Below are 19,637 nucleotides of genomic sequence, written 5' to 3' on the forward strand. Positions count from 1 at the left end.
AAGTCATACCAATATATCAATTTCTGCAGGTTAATCAGGATCACTATAGGCTGGAAACTGCCTGTAACCTTTACTGGTGTGGATTATTGGTTAGATATACTGGGACATTACCCAATAGTATTAGACTGGGATCAAATGGAGTTATCAGAAAATGCTCTAGCATGATGTTCAAGAATCAAACAATAATAATTTTGCCTATTCTCCATGACTGGGATAAATTCTTCTTATTCAGGTAATTGAATGGGGCTTGGTATGCCATCTTTTCTTTCTGTGTTGTTTTGTTTTGTTCTTTAGTTTGATTGATTAGTCTTTGTAGCCATAGTGCTGAACATAGTGTGTTTTCGCACCACAATATTTTCTTCTTGAGAATTCTGGGTTACATCAATAGAGTTGACTTTTTAAAAAAATGTTCCCTCTAGGAGGAATAAAGGGAGCAAGCATGACTTGCATAGTCATTGTAGCATAGTGAAAGAAATAACTAAGTCAATGGAGCAAAGGCAGGCTGTACGGACTACACCAAATGCATATGCTATTTTTAGGCCACAAATTCAGCAACAGAAATCTAACTTTTTATATTTTTCCCAGCACTAAACTGAATTTTTTTTTTAATTTTTTAAGATTTTATTCATTTATTTGACAGAGAGAGACACAGCGAGAGAGGGAACACAAGCAGGGGGAGTGGGAGAGGGAGAAACAGGCCTCCCGTGGAGCAGGGAGCCCGATGCGGGGCTCGATCCCAGGACCCTGGGATCATGACCTGAGCCGAAGGCAGACGCTCAACCAACTGAGCCACCCAGGCGCCCCTAAACTGAATTTTTATATTGAGCCCCCATTCCACATATCAGAACACATAGTAAGTTACCTTAAAGGTAAATTTCAATGTGTTGATGATTTCCTTGTCAGCTTAAAATCAAACAGACTGAGGATTGCTCTTCTCTCTGTTCTTCCCTGAGTGGTATTTTTGGCATCATGAGACCACCTGTGCTGGTATCCGATCTGATTATTGAATATGGTTATCCTTCCACATTGGCATCCAAAGAATGTAGTGGCACAGCCCTACCTGACTTCCAGTTCCCAGTCTATGGTTCCATCTGTGGCCATGAATGAAAGCAAGACTTCTATAGTGCATGCTCTCTCATTCTGTCAGCTCACCATCTCAGGGGCCTGGGAGGGTTGGCCAGTTCTTCCCCACCTCTCTGGGCCTGGAGACTTGGGAACTCAGTAGGCCCTCTTTGCCTCTGATACCCTGGGAAGGTATCTCTCCATCTCACCCCACTCCTTGCTGTGATACAGCAAACATCTTATGACCAGGGCTCTCAGAGTTCCCCATGGAGACCAAACCTACAGCCCTACCACTCTTGAATCCCCAACTTAAAGAGAGCTCCATCATCCAACTCCCCCCTCCTCCTGCCCCCACCCAGACTGCGTGAAGTAAGCTAGGATTTGAGTCTCTTCTGAGATTACTTTTCTTCTGGTCTTTCTGTCCTCCCTCCTCAGAGAAGCTTTGTCTTATGACAGGGGGGTCAGTGGATGGGAGAGAGAGGTTGCTTGGCAACAATTCTTTTGAATCTCTCTGCCTTCTATTTAGACTATTGCTTTTTAAAGCCCAGAAATGTACTCTCTCTGTTCTTTGGTTCCTTCCTGCCACCCATCTTGGGCAATGCTAGCCTCACACTCCACTACTTGACAATAGGAGGCTCATGAAGTCAAAAATAAGTGTGGGAAATAATGCAGCAGAAAATTCTCCACACAGCATCCTCCTTGTGTATTATGTAATCACTTCCAGGAACTTTGACCTTAAAAATCCTGAGATTATATTTTACAGTTTGAGAAAGTAACTAAAGAGATAGCAAGTTTGGAAGTGGGGAAAACCCTAATCCTCACACATGCACAAATTAAACCTGAACAGGATGTGAGATACATATTGTAAAAGTGATTAAGCCAGAATTCAAGAAGGAAGGGCTTCAAAGCAGCCTTGCTTTTTTGACCTTTAAACGGCTTGATTCTGAAGATTCAAATGAAAGGGGGTGAAAGAGTCTAATCACCCAGTGAGTAAAAGGAACTGAGACTTTGATGAAGCTTCCTGCCATCCTATCGGAAATGCCACCAGGGGAAGTGGGAGGAAGTTGGGCGGGGTGGGGCAGAAGGGGGGTGACTAGGTGCAGACTCTCAAGTCTCTTCCTAATAATTTCTACTTGCTTGTGGAAGTGTTGGTCAGTCTTGGGAAGGATTCCATGCCTAAGCTTATTAGTCGTCATCCTCTCCCTTACTTCCCTCTCACTTTCCATGGGATGTCATACTCCCAGTAATGGGGATCCAGTCTTCAGCAGTGTCCTTGGCTCCTGCTCCTCATGGGCCAATGGTCACCACATGCTATTCCAAACCAGGCCTTCTGACTTCAGCTATGGGCTTCTTTTCATGAGATCACCTTTCCTGAAACACAGTCTCCCTTATGGGCCCTCACCATCATATATGGTGCCTGACTACCTCTTTAGCTGTACTCAATATTGTACCTTTTTATTATAGGGCACACTAGATAAACTAGACACCTTACTGTTCTCCAGATGTGGCCTTCACTTAGCTGACTCCTGCCCTTTGCTGAAAACTGTTTCTTCTACTCAGAAGCTGCCACTCAAGTATACCTTCCCTCACACCAAATCCATGTCCTATGCTTATTAAAGGCTTACTAATTCTCCATGGTCTTCTCAAATGTAACTTTTGCATCAACTCTCTATCCCCCTTCTTGTGGTTCTCTGGGTAAACTTTTCATGAACACTCTGTGAGTGCAATATCCTTTGTTGAACTTCTGGTACCTTCTACACTGCTGGCCGTAGTGTTAGATTGTTGAACATTTGTAGATCTGAATTACAATTCTGCTACTTTATTTCATTTTACAAAAGCTAAGGAAAGAGGTGAGAGTAAATCTGTTTACTATACTAAAATTTAAAGGGTTGCATTGTCTTTCAATGGGGTATTTGGTCAAATACAGAAAAGCCAATATATGTTTTGGCCCCATTCATAGAGCAAAAATAGTCTTTGCTTCTTCAGGGAGCTCCTGCCCAAAATGTTCTTTTCTACAGTTGTTCAAAACTTCCTGACTCTTAGCAGAGAGAATTCAGAAAAATAGGAGGTTATACTATATCTTGGTCAACTTGAAGAATACAGTGTAATCCATCTTTTGTTCAAATTGTAGTAATTAACAGTTTCAGGGCTTGTGTTGTGAATGGTAGTTTCATTAGACTGGATATATAGCATAAATCAAATCTCAAAGCACCAGGAAGGGGACCCTAACTTGGCTATTGTAATGTGCCATGAGATAAAAAAGCAGAGAGAGTATACTGCACAGACTACAAAGACCTATTTCCAGTTTAATACATGTAGATGCTTTCCAAAAATCTTTAATCCATTGAATGTTCAAAGGCCTAGATAGAACATCATGTTAAAAATAGTGACACTTTTAAGAAGAGAAATAGTATTTGAGGCCTGGGAAGGAGCATAAATATTATTTTATGTTTGAGGTAACCAGAGGAATTGTCCTAGTGATGAGTCAGGAGAAGTGGGAGCCCCTCAGCTCCTGTCTAGACTGAGTCACTTGGTGTTTTAGGACCCACCTCATTTCATGGTCCAGCCATCACCTGCTCTGTGATCTTGTTGGACAGTTTCCTTAATCTTACACTCTTTTTTTAAAAAAAAGATTTATTTATTTTAGAGAGAGAGAACATGAGTGAGGGAGAGACAGAGGAAGAGGGAGAGAGAGAATCTCAAGCAGCCTCTGCTCTGAGCATGGAGCCCCATGTTGGACTTGATCTCATGACCCTGAGATTATGACCTGAGCCAAAACTAAGAGTTGGAAGCCCAACTGACTGTGCCACCTAGGTGCCCCATTTAATCTTACTCTCTTTATCTGTAAGATGAAATAAGAACAACTACCCTTCAGAAGTTTTCAAGGATTAGATGAAACTAAATATGTAAAACCCTTCCCAGTGTCTGCCCCAAGTTCATGCTAAAAAAGCACTGGTCTTCCTCCAGATCCTCCTACTTACTACCCCAGAGGGGGGTAAAAATTGCTGTTTAGGGTCATGCTCGCCAGAGTAAGATAACAAATATTACTTTTAAAATTACTTTTAAAAATTTCTGATACCTTTGAATAAATTACTTTTTTTTAAGGCATCTTTTTTTTTTTTAATATTTTATTTATTTATTTGACAGAGCGAGAGACAGCCAAAGAGGGAACACAAGCAGGGGGAGTGGGAGAGGGAGAAGCAGGCTTCCTGGTAAGCAGGGAGCCCGATGTGGGGCTCGATCCCAGGACCCTGGGATCATGACATGAGCCGAAGGCAGACGCTTAATGACTGAGCCACCCAGGCACCCCTAAATTACTTTTTATAAGGAATTTTGTAGTTTCCTTTTAAGTTTTAAAATTAAATCCACTAATTAAATTCACTAATATAATAAAACTAGAAAAGGAAGTTAAAATTGAGTCAATTTTAAACTTTGATTTGATGTAAATTTTAATGGGACCAAATATTGTCTATCTTTTGCAGTAGGAACTACATAGATATGAATCATAGGCATACTACATATGATTGGAATTGAAATATAATCAGCTTCTGTGATTTTTTTAAAGAGAAAATTATTTTAATAAAAATACTCAGGACAAAATTATCAACATAAATATGTGTTGCATTTTTTTGTGAAAAGTTAAGAAGCATAGTATTTTTAGTTTGCTGATCTGAAAGATTTATTGAGAGAGAATGCTTTAAAACTCAGAATGGTATGGCTAACATTTACCACAAACTTGAGTTATCAATATTTAAATACACAATAAAAATTTTAAAAACAGTACTATGTGAATTTTTATCACTTTTGTTTTCCTAAAATTATTAAGGGCTAAATAAATATACATTCTGATGTAAGGAAATATAAAAAATTGAGCATTTGATCAGGTAGAAGAGGGAGATTCATGGTTCTCATACCCAGGATTAGCTGAAGTAGTTTAGGAAATCAAGAGGGTTTATAAATAGTACAGCCAGTATATAGAACTATCATTCTGAGTCTCACATTTCCTTTTTTCCTCCATTCTTAACTCATGAGATTATTCACATCTCAATAATCCTGCCAGAGGACCCAGGAGTGCTGAACTGGTCATGGGATCCTGTCTTGCCATTTTACAGCAGCAGTGGGTATCTGAGAGACTGTTCTGGTAGTACCTAAGACTAAAAATTACCTTTAGTCTACGTGATAGGGATGGGAAATACCCTTTAAATTGAAAAGAAGTAACAGATTAGGTAAAAATACTCTTAATATATAAAATACAGTAAAGTCATTAGTATTTAGACTATATAAAGAGCATTTACAAATCAATAAGAAAAAGAAGCATGGGACACAAACAGGAAATTCACCAAAGAAGTACAATAGCCTCACCAGCATTTAGGTAAACACAAAATAAAACAAAGTCAGATTGGCAAAATTGAAGTTTGATAACACATTGTGTTGATTAAGGTGTAGAAAAATGGCTTCTCTTCCAGTCAGAGTGCATATTGATTCAGCTACTTAAATATGTATTTGTTAAAATAAGAAATATGTATATCTGAGGGCCAGCTATTTGATTTCTCCTTATCTCCCCATGAGACCTTTTGTACTTAATGCACAATGAGGCATGTTCATGTGTGCTCACTGCAGCATCATTTATAATCATGAGAGACTGAAAGCAAATTAAGTTCCCTTTGAGATAGAAGTGGCTGAAGTAACTATGATGCAGGCAGAACATGTAGCACTCTTTAATAGTGGTTATAAAGAATGGGTTAGAACTTTGTGTGTTGATAAAAAAGAATCTCCATGACAGACTGAGTCAAGAAGAAAAAAAAAATTGTAGCACAACCTTATGATGTGTCACCATTTATTTAAAAAGAGAGAAAGAAAGAAAGCATGAGGTAATACTATAGACTTTCTCCAATAGTAGCTTTCAAGTCTTTTGGAAATGACCTTCAACAAGGAACACATTTTATATCGCAACTGAGTGGACCCTTACTATATGCAATGTACTCTGAAATTTTTCTATCATATTCCATGTCATTCCATTCCATTTATCAAAATGCTGGTCATGACCCACTAAACTGCTTTCAGGATTCAATCACCGTTTGAAAAATACTGTTCTGAAAGTACACAGTTTCGTATGTAAATGGATAGAAAAGGGACCAGAAGGCAACACACCAAGCTGATGTCAAAGGTTACTTCTGCAGAGGTGCTGAAGGGGGGTAGGGGGTGTTTCCAGGGACCCTCCAGCCCTTTCTGTAACACCTGGTTTGTTTTTATGTTCATTTGCTTGTTTTATGATGGGCATGTGTAATTAAACATTTTTAAATTGATTTTTTAGAGAATGAACAATCAAAACTATTTTTAAGAGGCAAAGATTTAGTGGGACTGAGAGAGTCGTGGTCAAAAGGTCTTAAGAAAATTTTAAGTTGCTTTGCATAATTGAGTAGTTCAGAAGATAGGCATCTAGCTAACTGTCTCTGTTTTTGTGTTTAGGGCCACAGATGAGCACATTCTTGTGGCAAGGTAGAGTCAAACCCGTGTGATATCCCACTCAAAATGTCATCACAATCTAGGAACATTCTGCCATGCTGTGAGATTTTAACTCGTTACCTATGAATGTTAAGTCCACATATTCAAAAACATAAAGTAGTTAACATAAAGGTGATCCAAAAAATCCAACCCTCCGGCTTCAGAAAATGTGAAGTTACTGTTCCTGTAGCAACAGTGTCTTGGCTGCATTACACGGTCTGTAGTTTTCAGTATAATACTTACGTTTTGAGAATCATTTCTATAGGAAATGCCACTGTAGAACATTTGACATATGTACACATGTCCATCTCTGTGGACTGCAGCAGATAACTCCAGCATTCTGTTTTCTATTTTAGAGCTACGTTAATTCTTTCTGACTTACCTTCACATTTTTACCCTAAGGGTAATTTATTAAACATCATCCTAATGGTCAAGTAATTGATGCTTCAAAGGAGTTAGACACAGTGCGTAGGGAAGGTAGATCCTTTACATTTCAAACATTTAAACAACATATTAAATACAGATAAACTGGAACTGGATAATTTTTTATATGAATTTTTCAACTAAGTAAAGATGCCCATAAGGAAAAAATATTTCTTTAAATGTTATATTTGTTTTCTTTTTCGTGTTTTTGTGTCCTAAATATAAATTGTCACATACTTATAATAAAATAGGTTGAATCCTTTAAATGCCACATTAAATTTTCTCTTTAAATGTTTTGAAAACAATTTTTATGGTGAAATATGCAAGCTTCCTCAGAAAGCATTTATATAAGAATCATTTTTCAAAATTTTAGCTGTTGCTAAGCTATGATTATATTCACATTTAACTTCATATAGGCTCAAGGTGGCATGGAGGGAAGAAGAGAGGGACTTTTCTTTTTGCAGAAATCATGCTATAGGTCACATGGAGGAAGGGCAAGAGCAAGAGCAGAGGAATTGGGGGAGGTGGGGAGGATTCTATATATCCACATATCTGAAGTCTCTCCTCCATTTTCTCCAGTGTGGATCTGAGGGTGAGAGGAGTCAGAGGTGGCCTAGTGGCTAATCTAGAGGCTTAGGCCACTTCTTTAAGGAGTTTTATATTCCTCAAATTTAAGAATGGACGACTTGTGGCTATGACATGTGAAGGTGGGAAAGCAGCTCGTATGTAATTTGATACCAAGCTAGCCTCAGACTGTGAAAAGTGGTGTGGCTAAATGATAAGAACTCAGGATAAGTTATGTGTCTCATTTAGACCTGGAGAAAAATCCAGGTGAAAATTTGTAATAAACAAAGGTTACAATAACTTTCAGACCCTTGATTATTACAAATTATACTTTTTTTTGATTTTTGGCTTTTGTTTGTTTCTGTTCTTGTTTTTGTTTTTTGCTCTGTGAGATTGCCTATTCAGCATTTGCATTAGTAGTTTTAATAAAATTAGTTTTAAAAATATGGTATTAAGGGCATAAAGACTTTAAAATTTAAAAGCCTTATAGTTCTGTTAACTGCACATATCTGAAGCCCAGCTTTTCAAAGACTACAGTATCCAAAGCACCACTGACTCCTGCTGGCAGCCTGATGTAATTGCAGGCAAAATTTCCAAGATTCTTTTAGATGTTATAAAAGGTAACATTGTTATTTTACTTAGAAGTCTTATAAGTAAAGGGGAAAAATTTTGCATCCCATATTGTAAAATATTGAAGTGTTACAGGGTCTCTGCATATTATCTCATTGGTAGGATAAGGATCTTAGTTTATTTTTTTTTTCTTCAGAATTTTACATCATTTTTCACTAATATCACTTTTGAAAGAGAAAACCAGGATCTTGACTAACTGCAGAATTTATCATCCGCAGCATCTGCAGGGATTGCTGTGTCCCAGAGGAAAGTACGACAGATCACTGATCCTATTCAGCAGATCTTAATTCAGCTGCACAAAATCATCTATATCACACAGGTCAGTGTACTAGCTTTTTATTTCCTTTTCATCTTAAGTACGAGTTTGATGCTAATATTGTTGAAATACTACTTTGTGGAACTTTCACTTGGAATGAATGCTAATTTTTATCCTCTCCAACTACATATATTCGGGAACATTTTGGCTTAGCAGCAGGGCTGGAAAGGTCATTGGGCAAAAAAAAGCAAATATGGCAGGTTTCCCCTGTGATTCCTAACCTATTCTTTCATTGTCAGTGTCCCACTAAAAATAAACTTCAACACAAATGGCCCTTCAATGTGGAGGTGAAAGTGGGGACAGAGCTGGATTCTGCACAGCTTCACTACAAAGAAGAAAGAAAAGTAGTGACCACTCACTAATCCTGAGGATGCTGGGTTAAAACTAGAACATCTAAAAGAAATGAAAACACAAGGTCTGAGATTATTAAAACTTCCTATTTCTAAATCTCAGTGACTCTTGTTACTAGGGAAGCAATCACTGTTAGAAAATGGCTATTAATTATATACAGAAATCTGTCTAATGATAAGCAACTTGAATATTCATTTACCAAAGCTGACCGAAGTCTTATTGTTAATAAGAAAAGAAATTTTTGTAGATGAAGTGTAAGCATTTGGACAAGAAAGTAACGAGTATTTTGGAGCTTAAGATTGCACATCTTATGCAGTTCTTTCATTCATTCGTTTGACATACAATTATTAGGTGCCTACGATTAAGTGCTACTGTTCTATGCACTTAGACATATCAAAGAGCAAAGCATATAAACATTTCCTCAGTCTAAGATCCAGAGAGCCAATCTGGCCATCCTGTCAGTTGCCAATTGTGGCAATTCCATTATACCTTCAAGTACTAAAGAGAAATACCACCAGGCCAGTGGACCAACTGGGCCCACTATAAGTCATACTGAGCTAATACACTTAACCTCCCCCCAAAAGCAAGCAAATAAACAAAAGATACATGCCAACTGGTGTACCACAGTGGCATTATAAAACTAGCAATTGGTGCCAGTTTACAACCAGTGTCCAGTCTTCTCTGAAGCCTGTGTATTTCTTTCTCCCCAGTGAACTCTAATAATAATAATGTCTAATAAATGTCACTCTAATAAATGGCTGCAGGTCTCTTTGGGCAAGGCTTGGAGGAAAATTTATGGTGTATACTTACAGCAGTGTTTCTGGGCCCTTCTTAAAGGGATCCCAGCTTTCCCACTAATCAAGGGCTTTGGGTCTTTGAATTGACTGAAGTCTAGAAACTGTATGAGAGGCTGTGACTCTCCACTGTGGCAACAGCAACTCAGGTCAGTTTTGTTTGTTTGTTTGTTTGTTTTGTTTTGTTTTTCTATCAGGCCTAGAGTTTCTTTTCTGTTATTTAGATGAAGGGATATTCTAGTAAGCTGACCACCTATTTCCTTCCCAGGAACACCCTAGTCAGTTAACCACCACCAAAGATCTCTGTGGGCCAAGGCATCCTAATTAACAGTACATCTTTCTCACCCTTTATGGTAAATACTCCCAGTTTGTCACTGTTAGTTAAGTGCTGTCACTGGCTTTTGCTCTTATGGGATCACATCATCCCCACTGGAATCCTATACTTCCAGTGTTGTACCTGGTTTACAAAGGAAAGCAACCACAGACATTTTTAAGGATGCTGGTTCTCCCCTCTCTAATGTATTTCTCAATGCCTTAGTGACAGGAGTAGCTTCTGAGTGTTCTTGCTGAACATAATTGGGGAGTGAGTCTGCAGGTCATACATGGTAAATCTACCCCAGCATTCCTGTCTCCCTGAGCCTTTGAATTCCCTCCTCCACATACCAAGGAAGCTCTGGCATTTTATCCCCACTAGACATAGGCCACCATTGAGTTCAAGTTGTAGTACACCATCCAATTAAGCAGTTACCTTCAGCTGCACGACTAACACATGAAATCTGAACTCTCTAGTAAGAGCACCCATTTGAATGAATTCAGCCTGATCTAGTGCTGTATTTCACCGTTCTTGGCCTAAAACCCTTAGAAGCTACCATGCATGTTCTCTGGGTTGCTGCTGATATATAATAGCAAAGTCTTGCGATTCTTTTGATGGGTAAGCTTTTTCCTCCTGAGTCATAGTGTGTACCAGTTCCCCAGAATCATATTGAGTTATGACCCTAGTAATGGACTTGAGCCTCATTGTTGGGGGCCTTACGAGGAATAAGCATTCCTTTTTAAGATATCACTCTTCATCTGCCCCAGATAGGTTGGTGTAGAGTTTTCAAGCCAAAGAAGGCTTGACATCTCAGACACAGAGTGACAAGCTTCTTTTGCTGGCAATACTAGCTCTGGATGACTTGAATTTCAAGATTGTCAGTTTTATCTGGATCCAGCAAAATGTCCCTATTTCAAGTCTTAGGATCCCATTCTTTTTCCTAACTTTCACATGAGAAACTTGGCACAGTGTGCATTTAACTGACATTGTAATTTAACAACCCTCCCAATTATATTTGTATTTGATTATCAGCTGTATCAGGCTGTGGTAGCAAGAAATTACAGGCTCTTTTAAGGCTATCATGGAATCTCTCTGGGTCTTAGCCTATGACTTGAACTGAGAGTTAAAGGACCCAAGCTTGTCATTTTTTTTCTAAGTGCTCGGATGCACTTTGAAGAATGCATCCCCTAACTCAATCCTTGTAGTCTTCATACTGCCTAGCAGCCAGGTGTGGCAGCCACAGGAACTTTCAGGGCACTTGCTTCAGTTGGCTCTTTACCTCGGTGAGACCGTGATTAATTGTGATGCCACTGCATGCCATGGGTTACCTGCATCCTAGGTCCTATGGCAAAACTCAGCACTGGGCTCACTTCCAAGGGCACCATCAAACCAATTCCCAAATCCCATCTGTATGGGTCCTTCTTCTGGGACCTTCCTGGAAACACTCTGTATCAGTGAAGGTCTAGTTAGGAGACAGAAACCACATGGTAATTTCAACAGGGAAGATTTAATATAAAGAATTGTTTAAAAATTATTAATAATAACAGGGTATTATTTTAAAAGGAGGGGGAAAGAATATCTAAAGAATATAGGAAGAGCAGATAAGGAAGTCGCTACTTATAAGGCTGGCGCAGAGCACCCAAGAAAGGAGCAAAATAGAAGAGGAAAACCACATTCTGGGCTGAGGTCCAGAACTCATTGGAAAGATCGGAGAAATCCACTGAGATGCTGTGCTAGAGAAACCTGCAGGGAAGCCTTCTTCCTCTGGGGGACTGGGGCAAGTCATACATGGTGAGATGTCTTGCTGTGGAACTTTCTGGAAATCAGCACATGAGGCTTAGACTGGGAAATGCCCTCCATGGGACCAGAGGAGGCTGCTCACTGGTAGGTGCTGCTCCATGGAACATTCTGGGAAGCTGCCTGCAAGCTTGGTCCCACTGAAGTTGCCTGGGGATGAGCACCCCATGGGGTCCCCACTACAGCTGACCACTCAGTGCTGCGGGACTGAGGCGAGGCAGGAGCATCCCTGGAACCAGAAAAACAAACCCCATCCTCCTCCAGCATCCCTCCAGTGCTCTCTCCTGATGGAGCTGAACATCTTGTCAAGGGAGAAATTCCAGTATCACATGCAGGGCGCTGAAGGGTGAATCTGGAGCCGAGAGGCAACTTGTGGGAGGCTGGCACACAGCCTGGGGAGGGGGACTTCCACCTTTGGGACCTGCCCACCTCTTGAGTTCTCACAGCTTTCCCTTTGACCTTTCCCAGGCCTGGCTCTTATCTATCACATTTTCCCCCAAATCAGGCATTCTTTTCAATCACCCTGAGGGCTAGCCTTCTGAGATTCGAGTCTGAAATTGATTATTTTTTCCTCCATTTTCTGCTGTCAGCCTTTCCCTTAGGCAATCCCACAGAATTGTCTACTGATTAAATGAAAGAGGATGAAGGGGTCCACAGCAATATGAGGGGGATGTGGAAAATTGGCTAATAAATCAAAACATAATCTGCTATACCTCTATTGAGTAAACATATTCAAAAATGCATTTCCAGGGGCGCCTGGGTGGCTCAGTCGTTAAGTGTCTGCCTTCGGCTCAGGTCATGCTCCCGGAGTCCTGGGATAGAGCCCTGCATCCGCCTCCCTGCTCGGGGGGAAGTCTGCTTCTCCCTCTCTCACTCCCCCTGCTTGTGTTCCTTCTCTCACTGTGTCTCTCTCTATCAAATAAATAAAATCTTTAAAAAAAATGCATTTCCATTTAAATGCTGAATTAGAAATATGGGGAAGCATTCTTAACTTGAGTGTTAAGGAAATAACTTTAAATAGCTTATTGGTTACCTCAATGCTTAACTACTAAATTGAGAGAAAATAGGCTCTGAAATTTAAATATAGTTTCCATATGCCTGTCTTGCTAATTTTTATATAATAAAAAACTTTTTAATGGCTGTATTCCATTTCCTTATTGGATTTCAAAGTATGTTAAAGCAAGAATGAAATGATTATAAATATCTTATTATTATGCTCTCACACTGCCAGCATAACAAATGATTTCATATTTTTTGGCAAGATAGCATTCCTTGCTACAAGCTCAGACGTAACCATTGTGGTTTTTAAAATGTATTTCCAGAATACTTGAAAGTTTATGACATTGCAAATAGTAAGGGATGTTTCCCCTTTGGGGAACTTTAAATTACAATGCTAATCCAAGTCAATGCCTTTCAAATAAAGGAGATAAAAAAAAGTCTAAACATAATACGATCATATTTGCTATAGGTTAAAGACCTAGATCAGTTTTCTGTGTCTGCTAATTACAAAGGAAAATTGCTGCAAGTAAACCTGAATCAACAAACAAACAGGCAAATGAACAACTCTTCTTGTCTGCATGTTTATTTCCAAGTCAAACTCCCTTGCAGACTTAGGCTGTGATAGCCGCCCTGAATCGCAGGGCCAGGTCCCTCCTGACAACTGCAGATAACCTTACAGGGGAAACTGCTTACTTTTGGCCGGTGGTGGCCTTTCCTATCCAGTTTCCATGGAGACGGATCTTGGAAATCATCTAAAAGCAACTATTTTAAAAGGCAGGATGTTAAAATCCTTATGCTGTCTTCATTGGTTTGACCTCTGTTTTTATCAAAACTGAGATTGTAATCTTAAAACAGTCAGCTGAGAATGAAATCACTGGTTCATTTCCATTGCTGGAAACCAAAATCGATCTTTGGGCACCTAAGGTGACCACTGTACATATGTTACCTTTTAGTACGAGTCTTTTTGTGTGATTGCTTAGGTAAGACCCACGCAGCCAACTGAAACTCTGGATTTAATTCTGTACTTAGGATTTGATTGCTTTGTTAAAGAAATGCTTTGAAAATCAGCATATAGCAACTTTAAAAAAATTAAACATCTGTCTCCTAGAAAACGAACAGGGAGTTTATGTGGATCTCCTTTGGACTGCCATCTTAACCTCAACTATTGCCAACAAAACAAAAAAAATGTGGCTGGGAACAGCAATGTGCTATGCCTCAGATGAAGTTATAATACCTACTGTCATCAGTGAAACATACTGGTTTTTTCAGCAGTGGTGATAGATGAAACTAGAACCCTCCTTACTTTCTCTTATTTGGGTCTCCTGGTTCCTAATGGCAAGGGGGACAGATTAAATAGAATTTAGGGTATAGCCATGTATCTAAGTGCACTCGTGTTTTTGGGGTTTGCAAATTCTAAAAGAAGCTTACATTTTGTGTATTTATTTTGATAATAATCTTTGAGTATATATTTAGCATTTAGGGAAATCTTTTAAGCAGTAATATATCAAAATATTTTGTTTTTATAGTAAGATATTATTTAAGTCACTTCAAATGGCATCCTCTCAACTACTGATGGTCTGCTGACATATTCTTGGAGACACTAGAGAGTGTGTCTTTAGATAGATAGAACATAGAGATCAGATTTCATTTTTTTCTGTTGTGGCTTTGGTATAGTAAAAACAAACAAAAAAATAAGCTCTTAGATGGGTGGCGTTGAGAGACTCGCCTTTTCTAGAATCAGTTCCTTTATCAGTAATATTTGGGTAGCTTATGGGGCTATTGTGCTAAAGGAAATAAAGTATGTGAGGTGTTCATAAAGTGCTAAACTGTAGTAATGCTATAGTGGTGTTTGCTCTAGGATAATGGTTGTGTTAAAAGACACACTACCTCAGAAAATATCTTTGCATGTTACATAATGTCTTTAAACTCTGATTTCCTTACCTATAAAATAGTACCTGCTTTATATGTTTATTGTGGGGAGAAAAGTGACATAATGCACATAAAGGAGTAATCATAGTAACTGGCACATACAAATCGCAGGTATTAATATTCTAGTCTCAGTATTATAGTCCTTAGATATAATAGAGTAACATACATCTTCGGCAATTGAACTATGCATGAATCATCATTCTGTGTAAAATTTTAAATTCTTCATGAAAATTTTAAAGGTGGGTGCTGTCTATAGTGACAGTTTTTCCAAGAAGATAAAATAGTTTTCTAATACTGCCCTGTGTATGAATCTTTAGTTGACTGTTAACTTATCCAAGAAAGCTTTTATGAGAATTAATTCAAGCAATCAGGAGCAATAAAAGCAATTCTAAGTTAACAAGAGGCTTATCAAGTTGAATGAATAGCAAGAATTTTAAGAATATTTGAGCGCTATGAATTGTGTAAGACTGATGAATCACAGACCTGTCTCTCTGAAACAAATAATACATTATATGTTAACAAAAAAGAAGAAGAAGAAGATAGTAGGAAGGGAAAAATGAAGGGGGGGAATCGGAGGGGGAGACGAACTATGAGAGACTATGGACTCTGAGAAACAAACTGAGGGTTTTAGAGGGGAGGGGGCGGGGGATGGGTTAGCCTCGTGATGGGTATTAAAGAGGGCACATACTGCATGGAGCACTGGGTGTTATACACAAACAATGAATCATGGAACACTACATCAAAAACTAATGATGTAATGTATGGTGATTAACATAACATAATAAAATAAAATAAAAAAACCCAACTAAATAATACTGTGCATATTGACAATAAATCTACTAAATGATGTTAAAAAAAAGAATATTTGAATTAGTAATCTGATACTGATAGCTGCCAGTGTTGGGGTAAGTCTCTTTTTAAGGAACCTGTGGACCCACTGGTACTTCACGCCTTCAAAGTTGGCTGTGCAATTAGGTGTATCAGAGAAGGCTTGCTTCTGCCTTTCTCTTTGGCAATCAGAATCATGCAAGGCAGCAACTAGACGGTCCTGGGCCAACACTGCCCTCTGGTGTTTGGTTTAGGGAAGTGGCAACTTCCAGGGTCTAACAGTAGGGAATTACCAAATCCCAAAAGGTATCTCCAGGCGCTTCTCCCATCCCTCCTCCTCTCTAACCAATTCCCTTGCTAGGAAAGTGTGCAAATAACCCTTCCCTTCATTGTCTGGTCTTCCTCTTAAGTTAAACTCATTCCACTTTTGCTAATCTCTCATGCACACATATATCATGTATGCTCTTTTTCCTTCTCATCTGTCTTCCAACTATTTGCTCAGGAATGCCAAGAAATCTCTCTCTGTCTCTCTCTGTTTCTCTCCCTCTCTCTCTCCACATTTCTTTATTTCCCTTTTCATTCCATGTAAAAGGACAGCAATAATTATGACTATTTGCTGGGATAGGGAGAGTGATTACATCTGGAGCAAGGTACAAGAATGCTATAGTATTGACATAAAAGGAGCTCAGTAGAGATTCAGTGCTGTCAACTTACAGAACCTTTGAGAGTATACTAAAGGGCTTCAGACCTTCCAGTAGAGTCTTGGTTCCTCTGCAATTAAGCCTGCTTTGACTCAAACAAAGTCAAAGGACTGAGTAGGATTATAGATGCATTGTTAAAACTTATTTCAATTATGGTGTTTTTCTGTTTATGGCATTACAGTGCTTATTAATGGACCCCATATTCTATTGTGTTTAGACTGATGAATAGTTTTCCTTTGGCTATAAAATCAGCAGTTGTGAGCCTCCATTGACCCTATTCATTACTCTAGTACCTATTTTATACATTCCCCTGCTTCATGAAGCTTGAATGAATAGACATTTCTTGTATTAGCCAGGATATGGTAAGTTATATCATACTAACAGATATGTCCTGAAATCTCTTTGCTTGATACAATAGAGGTTCGTGTCTCACTTAGCTGAAGTTAGACAGGTCAGGTGGCCCTCCTCCATCTTATGGCTGTACCATCTGGAGTGGATGGAATCCAAGCTCCTTGCCCAGGGTAGACAGGGATGGAGGAAGCATACTGGCTTTGCATCTCTTCGTCCTCAGAGTGACATCTATCATTTTCATTGGCCCAAAGTAGTCACATGGCACCAAACCTAAACTATAAGAGAGCATAGAAAAATGGAGTTGGATGGGTCAATAATTGTCACTACCACATTGTTCTTTCTTTTGATGTGAACTTTGAATTATATTCTTGTTTTTTTTATTTGTTTGATTTGTTTGGTTTTGCTTTTAATATTGAGAGCGCCTACTACCACGTTTTCCTTCCCACTTAGCCATCTTTGTTCTTACTGGTTCTTTTTCGTCTCCTTCCAGGTCCTCTTCATATTTTAAACAAACCAGATGTTATTTGCACTCTGAGGCCCCTTATCATTCTGGCGCTATTTCTTTGCTCTCTTCTCCCTCTCCCAAACTTAACTTCATCCCTCTGTGCTTTTCAGAATCTTTGGTGTCCTTGTATAAATTCAACTGCAAAGCACTACAAAATCAATTTTTTTAAATCCTCGGTTTCATCCAATCACCATATTTTCTAAGATTTTAAAGTGACTTTCTACTAAGTTATTAAACCCAACTCATCCTGGCCCAGCCCCAGTGTATACTCATTCATTCTTTTCTTCTTTACAAAATTGGTCCCTACCATCTGATCTCTCTCCATGTGAATATTCAGGAGCATTCACAGAGAGACATCTGACTAGGTAGTCCTGTTCTAAAGTATCAGATCCTTCAAGACAAGGGCCTTGCTTAGGGTATTTAGCAAAATTCTGGGCATGACGTAAACACCTAAACATCTGATAGAATACATCCTTCCTTGTGAAGTCTCTTCTTTACCAAATTCAATTTATATGTGTAATTTAGTTGTTATATGAAAAATAATACCAATAAAATTAAAGAGCAATAGGATAAATGTAAGCAGCCTTTTGAGAGAGAGAAGAGTAATATATTTCTTCTGGATTGTGGAATGAAAAATTATCACACCTCGTCATGCTATTTGGAGTAAAATTTATATTTTTATTTAGTCCTGTTGAATTATATTGTTACACTGACCCTCAGTAAATGCTTCCTGGGAGTCATCTGTGCAGTGATAACAATTTGCTTATAATAATTGTTTTCTTATTTTATGCAGCTTCCTCCAGCTTTGCACCACAATTTGAAAAGAAGGGTAATAGAGAGATTCAAGAAATCCCTCTTCAGCCAGCAGAGTAACCCTTGCAATTTGAAATCTGAAATTAAAAAGGTACAGTATTTGACATCTAGGAATTCTTCTTTGGCTAACAAAAACACATCAGAAGAGTTACATTTTACACCTTCTCCGCTTTGTACTTTAAGCTCTATCCTCTATTAAAGGATGTTATCCTAGTTTGTTTTAGTCCTTTCAAGCTGCTATAAAAAAGACACCATAAACTGGGGTATTTATAAATGGCAGAGACTGCTCACAGTTCTGGAAGCTGGAAGTCCAATATCAAGGTGCCAGCATGGTCAGGTTTGGTACAAGCCCTCTTCCCGGTTACGGACTTGTGACTTCTCCTGTGGTCACATGGCAAAGGAGGCAAGGAAACTGTCTGGGGCCTCTGTATAAGGGCACTTTTTGTAAGAGGACTTCCATGAGAGCTCTGTCCTTATGGCCTAATTACCTTGCAATGACCCTGCCTCCCAATACCATCACCTGGGGGGGTAGGTTTCAGCATAGGAATTTAAGGGGATGCAAACATTCAGACCATGGCACTGCATATGATACGAAATTGAGGATGTCTTTGCCTCTGATTTTCTCACCTTTATTTCTGTGGCCATCACCTCAGAAGATTAATAGAAAGTTCTTTTGGTACGATCGCATGTTTTCCTAAGAATAAATGTTATTAAATATCTTTAATTAAAAAATATATTTTAGCATTTTTAAAGAGAATTATACTCCAATATTTTATTAGAATGTTCTCCAACAAACCTCTAAATTGAGCTGTGTCACTCTGAACAAGTCGTTTAACCATCTGAAGCTGTGATTTTGATTACCTACGAGGGTGGAATGAACCACTGTTGACCGTTGAACAACATGGGGATTGGGCACTGATCCCCTGCTCCCGCACAGCTGAAAATCTTTTTTTTAAAGATTTATTTATTCATTTTAGAGAGAGAGAGAGAGCATTAGCACACGCGGGTTGAGGGAGGAGCATCTCAAGCAGACCCCCGCTGAGGGTGGAGCCAGCCTCAGGGCTTGGTCTCAAGACCCATGAGATCATGACCTGAGCCACAACCAAGAGTCAGACACTTAACAGACTGAGCCGACCAGGTGCCCTGAAAATCTTTGTATAACTTTTGACTCCCCAAAACCTTAACTACTAGCTGCTTACTATTGATCAGAAGGCTTGCCAATAGCCTAACTAGGGGATTAACACACATTTTGTATGTTATATATTACATACTGTATTCTTTACAATAAAGTGAGCTAGAAATAAGAAGATACTGAGGAAATCATGAGGAGAAAATACATTTATAGTACTGTACTGTAAGAAATCCACATAGAAGTGGACCCATGCAGTTCAAAACCGTGCTGCTTAAGGGCCAACTGTATTTCTAAGCTTCTTTCCATCTTTGACATTCTATAATCTCCTAGACCTCAGGTGTTAGTCAATATTTCTATTCACACACACAAAAACTAAATCACAAAGAAGTTAAATCAACCAGACAGAAGGAAAATTATTTGTCCCTAATTAGGACCACTTGATGATAGGAAATCCCTTTGTCCTGGCCGGCAGCCATTTCCATAAGCCCTTGGAGGTGGTCACAAGCTCCCCTTCTCCTGTCCCTGAAAGACCTGAGACCCAAGCAGTTTGGGCCTGCTCCCATTTTTATCTATCATCTATCTATCTATCTATCTATCTATCTATCTATCTATCTATCTATCTAT

The 19,637-nt window shown here is 39.0% G+C and overlaps 1 protein-coding gene across 1 annotated transcript in view; it reads left to right on the forward strand.

The window, feature by feature from the left end:
- Positions 1 to 19,637, forward strand: part of NEK10 (NIMA related kinase 10) — a 232,301-nt gene that overhangs the window by 191,037 nt on the left and 21,627 nt on the right. Inside the window, exons 32-34 of the mRNA XM_034993514.1 lie at positions 6,532 to 6,561; positions 8,403 to 8,503; positions 17,862 to 17,972. Of these exons, the coding sequence (XP_034849405.1) occupies positions 6,532 to 6,561; positions 8,403 to 8,503; positions 17,862 to 17,972 (242 nt within the window). The remainder of the gene's footprint in view (positions 1 to 6,531; positions 6,562 to 8,402; positions 8,504 to 17,861; positions 17,973 to 19,637) is intronic.

The sequence above is a fragment of the Mirounga leonina genome, unplaced genomic scaffold (genome assembly GCF_011800145.1).
Source record: "Mirounga leonina isolate KUSES-001 unplaced genomic scaffold, KU_Mleo_1.0 Mir_115, whole genome shotgun sequence".
Classification (NCBI taxonomy): Eukaryota; Metazoa; Chordata; class Mammalia; order Carnivora; family Phocidae; genus Mirounga; species Mirounga leonina.